This window comes from Oncorhynchus kisutch, linkage group LG3, assembly GCF_002021735.2.
Source record: "Oncorhynchus kisutch isolate 150728-3 linkage group LG3, Okis_V2, whole genome shotgun sequence".
Classification (NCBI taxonomy): domain Eukaryota; kingdom Metazoa; phylum Chordata; class Actinopteri; order Salmoniformes; family Salmonidae; genus Oncorhynchus; species Oncorhynchus kisutch.
The window spans coordinates 56113463-56127644 of NC_034176.2; the positions used below are offsets into that span (position 1 = coordinate 56113463).

General features: G+C 41.1%; 1 protein-coding gene across 23 annotated transcripts in view; it reads right to left on the reverse strand.

The window, feature by feature from the left end:
* Window positions 1-422: 422 nt before the first annotated feature.
* Window positions 423-14182, reverse strand: part of LOC109885361 (diacylglycerol kinase zeta-like) — a 123535-nt gene continuing 109775 nt past the window's right edge. For 19 of the 23 annotated variants that reach the window (XM_031808914.1, XM_031808936.1, XM_020477282.2 and 16 more), the window contains 6 exons: window positions 10337-10371; window positions 9063-9112; window positions 8692-8812; window positions 8169-8205; window positions 7936-8035; window positions 423-6350 (listed from right to left, as the gene is read on the reverse strand). In XM_031808914.1, coding sequence (XP_031664774.1) covers window positions 6234-6350; window positions 7936-8035; window positions 8169-8205; window positions 8692-8812; window positions 9063-9112; window positions 10337-10371 — 460 coding nt within the window. In that variant the 3' untranslated portion in view covers window positions 423-6233. Of the gene's footprint in view, window positions 6351-7935; window positions 8036-8168; window positions 8206-8691; window positions 8869-9062; window positions 9113-10336; window positions 10372-14182 lie in introns of those variants that run through there. The other 4 variants (XM_031808902.1, XM_031808898.1, XR_004206118.1 and 1 more) reach the window with 3 other exon arrangements.

The following is a 14182-nucleotide window of genomic DNA, read 5'->3' on the forward strand; positions in this document are numbered from 1 at the left end:
TACATCACAAGCCCTTGAATTTCATCAGTAATTATTGAGGCTGTTTTCCTCAAATTACAAGAGGGTACACTCCAAACTGTGGACTTCTAACCGCTTTTAAAAACATTGTGTGTTTGGGTTAGACTGCAAACCCTAGCCGTATGTCAACCCTTATACCACCTCCAAAATCCCGTATACCACCTCCCATTGAACCCCTCATTGTGTACAAGGAAACTTTGAAAAGAACCAGGCTAACAGACAGTTGAGGTGGACTCCATTCTTATCAGTCAGTCTACAGTAACAATCCTCACCTGTGCAGTAGGTCACCTGAGGTAGCTGATAAATATGAATAGGACCTTATACAAATGCAGGGTTATTAAGAAGTGCACTTTTACTGAAAGGATCAATAGAATCAACACTCACAAGAAAGTCATTACAATAAATACAGTTGTTTAAGTACCATCCTTTATTATTTTTTCTCCCCCAAGCAGATAACAAAAAAACAAAACAAAAACAAAATCAGCCAATAGAAACAACTATACAGATTGATATCGTCAACATTGCACACCAGTCTGTCCATCACGTTTTGGTCACTATTTATATGAAGTAAAAAAAATGGCATATTTTTGAATAAAGAAAAAAACACAATATTGCACAGTAATTTAAATGTTCTCTCTATTTATTTATTTTAATTGTGATAGATACTCTCGCACCTGAATTGCACAGCAACTCAAAACAAACCACAGATAATATACATAAACTACCATTCCTTGTTCTACTGCAGCTTCCTTAAAAATGTCATAAAAGAGGCATTTAAATTGTCTGACCCCATTCAGTCACTGTAAGCCCTGCCTGCATTGCACTCATGCAACTGAACACTAATAAAGTTTTGCGTTAATGCAGTTATAGCATTGGTAGTTCCACGCTCCTGCCATTCCAAAGAGCACTTTCCACTTGTATGTAATTCAAAGACAGTGGATTTCTACTGAAGATAGTACTTTTAAAATCAGGGGACATACGGAAATGACGATGGGAGAGGGTGCTCTTTGCAGTAGTCGACAACATGGAACGTGGGGCTATAACGCATCTTTAGATTAGCATTTAAAATATCATGTTGGGGGAATGTGTCATTTCAAATAGAAAATCAATTATTTGGTGATAACACCTATGGGAAGTGTTTACTTGCGCACACCATAACAGGATAGAGCTCATGACAGGAAATAGTGTCTGATAATAATAGCCTTGTATTTTCTGTTCAACGTAAGCTATGGGTAAAGGCACTACGCAAAGCTAAGGTGACAATGTGAGATGTTGAAATGGCTGAGTTAATGTACAGAAAATTACACGACAACAGTAAAACTCATTATGGAGCGATGAACATGTCAAAAAATAGCTTGGGATGTGATAGCAAGTCTCTGGGCCAGATTCAAATCTGTATACTGTAGTACAAGCGCACAAAACATACTACTGTAAGGCTGAGGTTATTCAACTCAATTTCAAGAGGTAACTTTGTACTACATGCTCCGTTTTGCCTTTCCTCTGCTGTTGTCAAAATATTTTCTGATGAAACTTAAACACCAAAAAATACTGCTACAATCTGGTAGATCATAGACGATAGATAAGATGCTGTGGAGAGATGCTGTCTTTAGTTTCCAAGGCAACTTTCACCAGGATATCAAATGAGGCATGATTATTAATAAATGCATTGCCCCTTACATAGTGATGTCAAGATTAATCATGAGCAATCTTACTAATTCAACAAGTGTCTCTGACTTTTAGAATGTAAAATGTTTGAGCAACGTTTTCCTCTGTACATTTTGGCTTGTTTAATTCCAGTGGTAGGTTTGGACATACAGTGCATGGGGAAAGTAATCAGACCCCTTGACTTTTTCCACATTGTGTTACATTACAGCCTTGTTCTAAAATCGATAATTTTTTTCTCATAAATCTACACACAATACCCCATAATGACAAAGCAAAAACGTTTCATTTTTCATTCTTGCAGATGTAAAAAAAAGAATACCTTATTTCCATAAGTATTCAGACCATTTGCTATGAGACTCAAAATTGAGCTCAGGTGCATCCTGTTTCCATTGATCATCCATGAGATGTTCCTACAAACTTGATTGGAGACCAGCTGTGGTAAATTCAATTGATTGGACATGATTTGGAAAGGCGCACACCTGTCTATATAAGGTCCCACAGTGCATGTCAGAGCAAGCCATGGGGTCGAATGAATTGTCCGTTGAGCTCCGAGAAAAGATTGTGTTGAAGCACAATTTTTTCAGCATTGAAGTTCCCCAGGACACAGTGGCTTCCATCATTCTTAAATGGAAGAAGTTTGGAACCACCAAGATTCTTCCTATAGCTGGTCTTGGTCAGGGAGGTGACTAAGAACCCAATGGTCACTCTGACATAGCTCCAGAGTTCCTCTGTGGAGATGGGAGAACTTTCCAGAAGAACAACCATCTCTGCAGCACTCCACCAATCAGGCCTTTATGGTAGAGTGGCCAGACGGAAGCCACCCCCCAGTAAAAGGCACATGACAGCCCACTTGGAGTTTTCCAAAAGGCACCAAAAGGACTCAGACCATGAGAAACAAGATTTTCAGTTCTGATGAAACCAAGATTGAACTCTTTGGCCTGAATACCAAGCATCACGTCTGGAGGAAACCTGGAACCATCCCTACAGTGAGGCATGGTGGTGGCAGCATCATGCTGTGGGGATGTTTTTCAGCAGCAGGGACTAGGAGACTAATCAGGATTGAGGGAAAGATGAACGGAACAAAGTACAGAGAGATCCTTGATGAAAACCTGCTCCAGAGTGCTCAGGACCTCAGACTGGGGCGAAGGTTCACATTCCAACAGGACAACGATCCTAAGTACACAGCCAAGACATCTCAGGAGTGGCTTGGGACACTCAGTCTTTAAATGTCCTTGAGTGGCCGAACCAGAGTCAAGACTTGAACCCGATCTAACATCTCTGGAGAGACCTGAAAACAGCTGTGCAGCGACATTCCCCATCCAAAGTGACAGAGCTTGAGAGGATCTGCAGAGAAGAATGGGAGAAACTCCCCAAATACAGGTGTGCCAAGCTTGTAGCGTCATACCCAATAAGACTTGAGGCTGTAATCGCTGCCAAAGGTGCTTCAACAAAGTACTGAGTAAAGGGTCTGAATACTTATGTAAATGTGATATTTCAGTTTTTTATTTGTAATATATTGGCAAAATGTCTTAACACCTGTTTTTGCTTTGACATTATGGGGTACTGTGTGGAGATTGATGAGGGAAAAATACAGTTTAACCCATTTTAGAATAAGGCCATAACGTAACAAAATGTGGAAAAAGTCAAGGGGTCTGAATACTTTGCGAAAGCACTGTATATGTTCATTAGAAATCTGACGTGACCATTTCATAATTGATTCAATATTGTTGACAAGTCGTCATTTTAAATAAATAAAAAATCTTAACCGACTTACCTGTATAAGTAAAAAGAAAAAGGAAAAAAAGAATACAAAAGTAAAATAAAGACGACATTTACAATAATGTCTTTTTTTGTGTTTGGTGGCACAAATCATCTCTTCGAGGAAAGATCATGCAAGGCCTCCATAAAAGTCTGTCAATCAACAACAACACGCACTGTGCGTACTACATAATCAGAATCCCCAATGGTATGAGACTGGAGACGGATTTAGAAAACCTCTGGTAAATGTGAATATCCTAATGCTGTTTTGTCCATTGGAAATGGACAAATATATACTGTAAGTTGGGAAAAACACTATTATAATGATTCCACGGTGTACTTTCCAAGATCGCAGTGAACTACAGTTGTTTAACTTGGTCCAGATCCTCAAATACATGAAACATACAAAATAGTGCAGGTAGAAAAGGCTTCAATAAAAACCTGATGTTAATATACATCCAAATGATATAAATCCATGTCAGTCTCTGAACAAGAGGATATATTTTACATAACCTGATCAAACATGCACCTCTTTCAGTATGCAGTATAATCATAAATGCCTCAAATGATGATATCCAATCTTCTCAGCCTCAAGGCTAACATGATATTTCAATTATAGTGAAGTCATCTAAATGGGGGGCCTACTGTCTTCATTATTGAAAATGAAAATGCTGACAACCAGTGTGACCATGAAACGAAATGGTGCACTTTGAGGCTGTGTGGCGGAGAGTGATGCGGTCGCTGGAGATGGGGGGGTGTGAGCAGGTGGGTCTAGGCAGGGGTGATGTTGTGGATGTTTGTGTGCGTCTGTGTGTTGTCGTTTGTATGTGGATGTTTTCTATTGTTAAAAATTCAATTAAAAAAAAAAGTGTACCCCCCCAAAAAAAAATAAACTGTGAGAACATATGATTATGTACGAGGCGTAATAACTGATGTAGAACTACACAGTTCATTTACTTTTCATCATCAAATAAAAAATATGTTGTTATCGTCAGTCTGGAATTAGAAACACGAGAGGACTTTTACTGACAACATATTTCCTATCACAGAAACTGATTCAGTCATACATTAAGAAATGTATCTAGCCATAATAGAGAACAGCAATGATTTACAATGAAATGCATCTTAGTTTGCATGATAGATTGTTTCAAAGGTCAAAACTAGAAACTTTTGACAACAAACAGAATCAAGCAAAAATGTGCATATGAAACCTTGTTAATGTGTTTACAAGTATGTTTTATAAGTATGTTTAGCGATTAAATAATTTAAAGAAAACATCCAGAGAAACAACTCATTTCAATCTGACAGAATACAGTAGATCCACAGTTACTGTGGCTCTACATTAAACTAGTTAACTAGTTATACAGAAGGATGGCTTTTGGAATGAGACCAATTCCTTCCCCTAGCTCTCTATGCAAATGTAACATGAACACCATCACAGGTCTTTATAACTTAAATTTGATTATAGTTCTGTTTTAAATGACCAGCCATATTTTAACAGAGATTATAACTATGGAAAATAAATAGCAACCTCAAATTGATGGTTATTATGAAGACAAATTATAATAATTATTTTTAATGTAAAAAACAACAACAAACACCTTGTAAATTTTACAACCCAAACCATCTGAATTTTTTTTGAGTTCGCTGAACATAATCGGTAAAAAAAATGTTGAGGTGAATAAATACGCCTTTGACTTCTGTAACAACATGAGAGAAGAAATGCTTTGTAGTTCTGAAACAAATACATAGAAAATGCACATTTTATAGTAAGTAATGACCAAACACAAAAATGTTACATTTATAATATGTACAAATTATATAAACATCAATCTGCTTAAAAATGCTATAAAAATACACCATGACATAAGTACATTAAATACAAACGAATCAGCCAAAAAAATAAGAAAATCAAGGCAATTGGAGCTGAGGTGCATACACTGCATTAACACAGAGCTACTACGACAAGTGTACAGTACCAAATATCCTTATTAACACTAACAAATAAAATAAACATTTGCCAAGTGACCATAAGGTAGAACAATATTGATCTATTCAATTCAAATCGTTTGGTGATGAGAAGTGTTACGTAAAAAATTCCCCACTTTCGTGGATCGTTTTGTCCCATTACACTGCATTATGGGTGGACAAATCAATCAATCAATCAAACTAAAAAAATCAACAGCAGTACTATAAACAAATAAAACCGTCATCAAAATAATGACATTTTTTGGTAGCCTTAAAGACAGCTGGTCTAGGGATCAGAGTGTTAATACCCTTTTGAAATCCACTGAGTCATTGTGATCCGTACGGTTGAAACGCTCACGCTGCTTTTATAGACACAGAGAGATACAGCTCCATCGGAGTGTATAATAATACAATTACCAAGGCAGTCAATTACCCAAGCTTCTGTCCTAAAACCTGGGAGCACAATTCTCTACATAACCATTTCAACATTCAGTCTAGGTGGATTGCAAGTGCAACACAACCTGGGGGGAAAAATGAAACAGAAGAACCATCTCTTCCAAGTGTTCCGACACAAAACATACGCTTTTTTTTGGGGGGGGGGGGGGGGGGGCAGTGCAATAATCAAGTCCACTGGTCACAAGCATCTCACATGGTGGACCTGACGAATCTCTCATCTGGTAGAACTCCAACCAACTCCCTAGCAGGAGAATACAACACTGGCTCCCTTTTGACCGTCTTCTCTGGTGAGTTTCCTTTTTTAGCTAAAGTAGGTTTGGCACGGGGTTAGGTGATAGGGAAGTGGTGCTGGAGGTCAGGGAGCAGAGTCACACGGCTGTCTCCTGGTCCTCTCTCTGGATCATCTGGTAGTGCTGCCGGTTCTCCAGGTAGGCTGCCAGCTCTGCATCCTTGGCCTTCTCTGCACGATGCTTTGGTGTGTCACCCTGCAGCACAAGAGAGGCAACTTGCTCAACATGAAAGGCTGCAATGAAGAACCCAACTTTAATTAAGGCAGCATCTATTTCTCCTGAGGTCTAAACATTAAGCCGCAGAGTCAAAGATCAGTCTGCAATTATTTTTGAGTTGTAGGAATCATTTGTATTCAGATTTCATCATGGTTTAGATTGAATATTTCCAGTTATCAACAGTGAATATTCACCAAATGTCGGTGTGCAAAAGCAAATCTAGAATGTTTTTAGACTCAATAAAGGTGTTCTGATTCATGCAAGAGCTCCTTTACCATTTAAGATTGCACAAAATCTATTATTTCTAAGTGCTTGTTTTTTTAAGAACAGACCCCAACCAAAGAAATAAGAGAGAAGAGAGAAGAGAACATGGCGAGAGGGTGAGACAAAAAGACAGGAAAAGTAATTGCTAAGATATGCTGACATCTCAAGGCCAAGAGTGAATGTATTGCGAGTGAGAAAGACCGACAGGCAGAAAGGGTGGCAGGATGAAGAGACGGCGGAGAGGAAAGAAAGCCAGGCTGAACTGCATCCCAAGGCCACAGGGTGTGAATCAGACTTGCCCCAAATCCTGCAAGATAACATTTTTCATCATTGCTTGTTACTCACTGCTAGCTCACTGAGGGCAGAGAGAGAGAGAGGGGGGGGGGGGGGGGGGTGTACAGGCTAGAGGGAGGTTGCTGAGTTGCTGAATGTCATGGGAATGTTTCATTTCGAGGAGAGCTACAGTACCAGAGTACGTTCAATGCATGATAGAACTGACTGGCCAGGACTACACTCCCCCTGGGGACACCTCAAGCATTCTGCCAGTTGCTTACAGTATGAGAGACACTACATTGCAGACACACCACTTGGCAGTGAGATTTTGTATAAGAAAATTCTTCAAGCCTTGACATGAAAATCAAGAAATCTTAAATGTGGTAAAGTCTGAGCCTTCCAGGACCTGAAATCTGAGATAAAAACCATCTGTGGGGTCTTCAGAAGGAGGATGCTTGTGAAATACTATAGTATAAAATGTAAGCGTTATGCTCCAACTGCTTTCCACACACTGAAACAAATGTATCCAGTTGGCTATCTCTGCAGGACAGGGTAAACATATAAGACATTTTTATGATGGAGCCACTTGGAGGTAAGTACTTTAATGGACTTTGCAGGCATCTGGAAAGTTTGGTTCAGAGGGCACCACTGTAATGCTCCCTCACCCGGTGTATAATTAGCTTGTCATAAGAAAGACGAGCTAATTTTCCTTCTGGATGATGATTAGGCCATCCGATACCCACCACTTATCCATTTTAGTCATTTAGCAGACGCTCTTATCCAGAGCGACTTACAAGAGCAATTAGGGTTAAGTACATTGCTCAAGGGCACAACGGCAGATTTTTCACCTAGTCGGTTCAGGGACTTGAACCAGCGACCTTTCGGACCCAATGCTCTTAACCGCTAGGCTACCTGCTGCCCTATCCACTGTATAAAACCCTTCTCAGGGGTAACCTAAGCATCAACTTGGTTTATTTTGGCCAAATACAGAGTAAAGCAATGAGGGAAGAGGGAGCGTTGCTCTCACCTGTAAGTCGGTCTTCATGAGGGATGCCCCTGCCTCTACCAGGTAGTGACAGATAGTCCTCTGACACAGTGACGCTGCTTTGTGCAACACTGTCTCCCCACTGAGACCGAGAGAGAGAAAGACAGACAGAGTAGATCCAATGAGTGTAACTTTCTATTTAAAAAACATTAACTAGATACATCACAGAGAATATGTGTAAAATGAGCATTTCAAAATCCATGTCTTAAACTTACTTTTCTTTTTCTGTTACATCCAGGATATCTGTGGGTGCTGTTTTTTGGGAGGGGGCAGGGGGGGGGGGGGGGGGGGGGGGGGGGAGAGACATTTCAAAGCATGTCCCTAAACCAATTACAATGCTCCAAGGTACTACTTTTATAAAGTAGCAAAAAGCTGGTGCCGGAGGAATTTGACAGAAAACATTTCCCTTTTCAAATATTGGAATGTATCATTCGTTGTTGAGCCAGAAAGACTCCATAAATGTCATCAAGCGTACACAGAGTGAGATGTATCTGCACTGTGGCTTGTCTTAAACAATGCTCATGACCCTGAAATATATGGCGTTCCACACCTGGAACATAATTCTACTTTTATAAAACATAGAGCCTACCGTGCTGAGTTAACTTCTGACACATAGTTGATATTTGAGGGTCACAGACTCACTTTGGGAAATACCCCCGAATGATTCAGTATTGTGAGGGGGATGTCCTACCCACAGACTTAAATAGAACACATAAATATGTATTGCCTTGTCCCTACCATTGTCCAGGATGTATTTGACAGTGTCCTTGCTACCAGTGTCCACAGCATAGTGGAGCAGGGTGCATCCTGAGGGGTCCTGCAGTGACAGGTCGGCTCCCAGTTTGTGCAGCTCCTTCAGCTGGGAGAAGAGGGCACATTGTTATGACTGGAGGCGTGGGGAAAGTGACTGCATGTCTAGAGGAATGGGGGAATAGAGAGCATTTTTATTCATTGCCGACTAGAGAAATGCTTACCCTGAGGTAAAGTTATGACAGAAGTGATCATCATTCCCTTGTCGACTGTATCAATTAGTGAGCCTACATTCACTTTACAGTATGTAGACCTATATGCAGTGAGCAAATCCACTGGCCACTGTGGCTGCTTCTCACCTTCAGATGGTCCTTGCTCTTCACACATTCAATCAACACTTCTGGTGATACTGTAAGTAATGAGAAATATGTGTACAGTAAGAAGGTAGCGATATGAGAGGAGGCTATAGATTCAGTAGTCATAACAACAGCAGACCATAATACATGACAGTGTCCATTGGGGAAAGATCTGAGCAGAGTGCCAGTGTTCATTAATAGTTCTTTACGGGGCACTTGCTCATTTGGTTTAGTACTATCTGTACTATATATCTTATGTAAGACTGACAGTCTTGGGAAAGGAACCTCAAACTGAATTGATGAGCAAAAACATCATTCTATTTACTCAGCTAACATGGGTAGTAATGAGAGCAACATGCAGGTTGCTGCTTTCAGTAGAAACCCAGTATTTAAACACTGGATCATGAAACGTTTTAAATTAAAACAGATAATCACATTAGCGCCTGTTGAGTTCTTGGGTTCAGTCTCAATATGGCAAATCCTTGTTCAAAGCACCAAAATGCCCTTTGTAGATTATTTACCCTAATCCACCCATCTGCATGTTTTCCGCCAAGGCAGGAAAACAGTCAACTCAAAATTCCCCACAGCATTCTCCCAAATCTCAGTTAGCCAGCTCTGCAAGTCAAACAGTTGCTACCACGACGTCTGCATCTGAAGATATGCTCTAGAATCCTGCTGTCAGAGCTGAACAACCAGAATTAGAAAGGGGCTGCTACTGGAAATATATATGTATATATATATTTTTAAAGAAAACAACTCGAGAGATGCCAAGTCAGTTCTTGAGAATATATCCCGACTGGGCTCACGCCAGAATCTTTGAGAGATGGACTTGAACACTAATGTGTCGTGTGAATTGTAATAACCCTTCCCTGCAGCACTCTAGTTCAAATGCCGTGAAATGCATATCTTAAGTGCCAAGAATTTTTTTGTTTGTTGGGGGGGGGGGTAAAACCCTTTGCATGATGGCAGGTGAACTTGCGGGGGCATGTTCAAGCAGGGCCACAAAGGCTAAGAAGTTTTTAGCCACCTCTTGAATCCAGCTCAAAAAACCACCAGGCTCTAATCGTTCGACATCGGCATTATTCATAGTGAAACTTAATTCTGACAGGAATTAGCTGGCGGTGGATATCAGTTTCTTAAACCTTGATTTTTCAAAACATCAAGCACGAGAGCAAAACAGTTGTGGGCACCGATTGGCCCACATCCACTTGCTGCCAAGTTAACTGCGTCAATTTATAATCACCTAGTGTTAACAATTCAAAGTGTGTTTGTTTTACCTTTGTCTGTATTGCACAGTGAATTCTTCTCCGACCTGGGGGAGATCGAGAACAGGACACAATTAAAGGGATATAAAACAAACAGTTAACTTCTCAGTCTACAAAACAAATGCATGTAAAGCCCATCTCTCTGCACCCCTTGGGTTTTCATAGCAAACATCCATGATAGGAAAAAAACTAAAACAAACCAAATCCACAAAACAAAATGAAATGTCCCAAAAAAAAGACTTACTTCGGTTGCATGGATTTGGTGTTGGTTCAGAGGAGAGTTGGTGGGGTTAATTATACAGTCCCTTGATGTGCTCTGTTTTTCCAGGCGTCCCTTGCCTGCCAACTAGCCCAAGGTAAAAGATTCTAATACGTGTGTTTGCAGCCAAAAGAGCTCCCCCTCCCTCTCCTCCATTCTGTTTCAGCCAAACTCACACACGCACACACACACACAGAGCTGTGTCAGTAAGGCAGTGTGAGTGGACGGAGAGGCAGCTCTTAGGCCTCCCTGCTGTCACTCCGGGTTATGTTACTGTCTGATCCTGGCTGGGCTGTCTGTTTGCCGGAAGCCAAATCCCCCACACACTAATCCACTGAGAACTGACACAAGACTGTAACATCAAACGCACACAAGCAGGAACAGTGAAGCCGAGACTGACTGTCTGAGGAGCAGGCCCTGTACTGACCAGACAGATTATTCTACGGACTTCCTGGTCAACCCCACCTCTCCCAGGCTGGCCTAAAGATTGGTTCTTCATCTTTGTTATTAGCACAGAGCAGAAGCGGTAAACAATAATTGGTATGAAAGGTGTGAATATATAAAGAACATTAGAGGGTCAGAGACCATTGATATCGTCAGTGATATTGTTAACAAACATGCCCCCATAAATAAAATGAGAATGAAAAACAGGTTCAGCCCCTGGTTCGACGGTGATCTTACAGAGTTACATGCACATGCATACTCATGCTGACTGGCTCTCATTCAGGCAAATGAGAAAAAAGTGCACTCAGGCTATCCGGAAGGCCAAAGTTAGTTACTTTAAAGAGCAGTTTTCTCTCTCAGTGGGTCTAACTCCAAGACGTTCTTGAAAACGGTTAAAGACCTGGAGAATAAACCCTCCTTCTCAAAGCTGCCCATGGCCCTTAAAGTTGAAGTGGTTGTTACTGACAAGAAACACATGGCTGAGCTTTTTAATCACCACTTCATTAAGTCAGGATTCCTATTTGACTCAGCCATGCCTCCTTGCCCGTCCAACATTTACTCATCTCCCACCGCTTCCAATGCAACAAGCCAAAATGCTATTCCCTCTTTTTCCCCTGCCCCGCTACAAAGTTTCTCCCTGCAGGCGGTCACTGAGTCTGAGGTGCTAAAGGAGCTCCTTAAAGTTGACCCAAAAAAAACATCTGGGTCAGATGGTTTAGACCCTTTCTTCTTAAGGTTGCTGCCCCTATAATCGCCAAGCCTATCTCTGACCTTTTTAACCTGACTCTCCTCTCTGGGGAGGTTCCCATTGCTTAGATGGCAGCCACGGTTTGTCCTTTATTTAAAGGGGGAGATCAAGCTGATCCTAACTGTTACAGGCCTATTTCTAGTTTGCCCTGTTTATCAAAAGTGTTGGAAAAACTTGTCAATAATCAACTGACTGGCTTTCTTGATATCTATAGTATTCTCTCTGGTATGCAATCTGGTTTCCGCTGAGGTTATGGATGTGTCACTGCAACCTTAAAAGGTCCTCAATGATGTCATCCTTGCCCTTGATTTTAAGCAATGTTGTGCTGCTATTTTTATTTACTTGGCCAAAGCTTTTGACCATTCCATTCTTGTGGGCCGGCTAAGGAGTATTGGTGTCTCTGAGGGGTCTTTGGCCTAGTTTGCTAACTACCTCTCTCAAAGAGTGCAGTGTATAATGTCCGAACATCTGCTGTCTCAGCCACTGTCTGTCACCAAGCGTGTACCCCAAGGCTCGATCCTAGGCCCCACGCTCTTCTCAATTTACATCAACAACATAGCTTAGGCAGTAGGAAGTGCTCTCATCCATTTATATGCAGATTATACAGTCCTATACTCAGCTGCCCCCCCCCCCCCCCGGATTTTGTGTTAAATGCTCTACAACAAAGCTTTCTTAGTGTCCAACAAGCCTTCTCTGCCTTGTTCTGAACACCTCCAAAACAAAGGTCATGTGGTTTGGTAAGAATAATGCCCCTCTCCCTACAGGTGTGATTACTACCTCTGAGGGTTTAGAGCTTGAGGTAGTCACCTTATACAAGTACTTGGGAGTATGGCTAGACAGTACACTGTCCTTCTCTCAGCACATATCAAAGCTGCTGGCGAAGGTTACATCTAGACTTGGTTTCCTCTATTGTAATCACTCCTCTTTCACCCCAGCTGCCAAACTAATCCTGATTCCTATGACCATCCTACCCATGCTAGATTATGGAGACGTTATTTATAGATCGACAGGTAAGGGTGATCTCAAGCGGCTAGATGTTCTTTACCATTCGACCATCAGATTTGCCAACAATGCTCCTTATAGGAAACATCACTGCACTCTATACTCCTCTGTAAACTGGTAATCTCTGTTTACCCGTCGCAAGACCCACTGGTTGATGCTTATATATAAAACCCTCTTAGGCCTCACTCCCTCCTATCTGAGATATCTACTGCGGCTCTCATCCTCCACATACAACACTCGTTCTGCCAGTCACATTCCGGTAAAGGTCCCCAAAGCACACACCTACCTTTTTCACTCGTCTTTTCAGTGCGCTGCCGCTTAGCGACTGGAACGAGCTGCAACAAACACTCAAACTTGACAGTTTTATCTAAATTTCTTCATTCAAAGACTCCATCATGGACACTCTTCCTGACAGTTGTGGCTGCTTTGCTTGTTGTCTCTACCTTCTTTCCCTTTGTGCTGTTGTCTGTGCCCAATAATGTTTGTACCATATTTTGTGCTGCTACCATGTTGCTACCATGTTGTGTAGCTGCCATGTTGTGTATTGTCAAGGTATTGGAGTAGCCATCACAAAGCCCTGACCTCAATCCCATAGAACATTTGTGGGCAGAACTGAAAAAGTGTGTGCGAGCAAGGAGGCCTTACAAACCTGGTCAGTTACACCAGCTCTGTCAGGAGGAATGGCCCACAATTCACCCAACTTGTTGTGGAAAGCTTGTGGAAGGCTACCCAAAACATTGGACCCAAGTTAAACAATTAAAAGCAAATGCTACAAAATACTAATTGAGTGTATGTAAACTTCTGACCCACTGGGAATGTGATGAAAGAAATAAAAGCTGAAATAAATCATTCTCTCTACTATTATTCTGAAATTTCACATTCTTAAAATAAAGTGGTGATCCTGATTGACCTAAGACAGGGAATTTTTACTCTGATTAAATGTCAGGAATTGTGAAAAACTGAGTTGAAATGTATTTGGCTAAGGTGTATGTAAACTTCCGACTTCAACTGTATATGTAGGCCGTGTATTGTGTGTGATACAGTTCCTGAAAAAGAACCATGCAAGTAAGATATATCTTAAGAGGAAAGTGTGCTTTGATTTACTAAAGCCGTTCAGTTTCACCCACACTTCATGAAAATGTAATGAGTACTCCAGTCTTACATTACATCAAACTGCATTATCAGTTCCTTTACAGTTCCTGTGACAAACATAACACTCTCAGGGTTGAAAAAAATTATATATGTTGGTATGGAAACAAGAGAAGCAGACTAAAGTTAAGAAAAAGTGATCACAATCGGGCAAAGCATATGTTCAAGCCCTGGGATCCTAGCAGCAATTTCCTTTGAGAGTGGGAACAAAATATGCAGCTAAGATGTGTTGGGCAACATCAAAGCCCCAAACCAC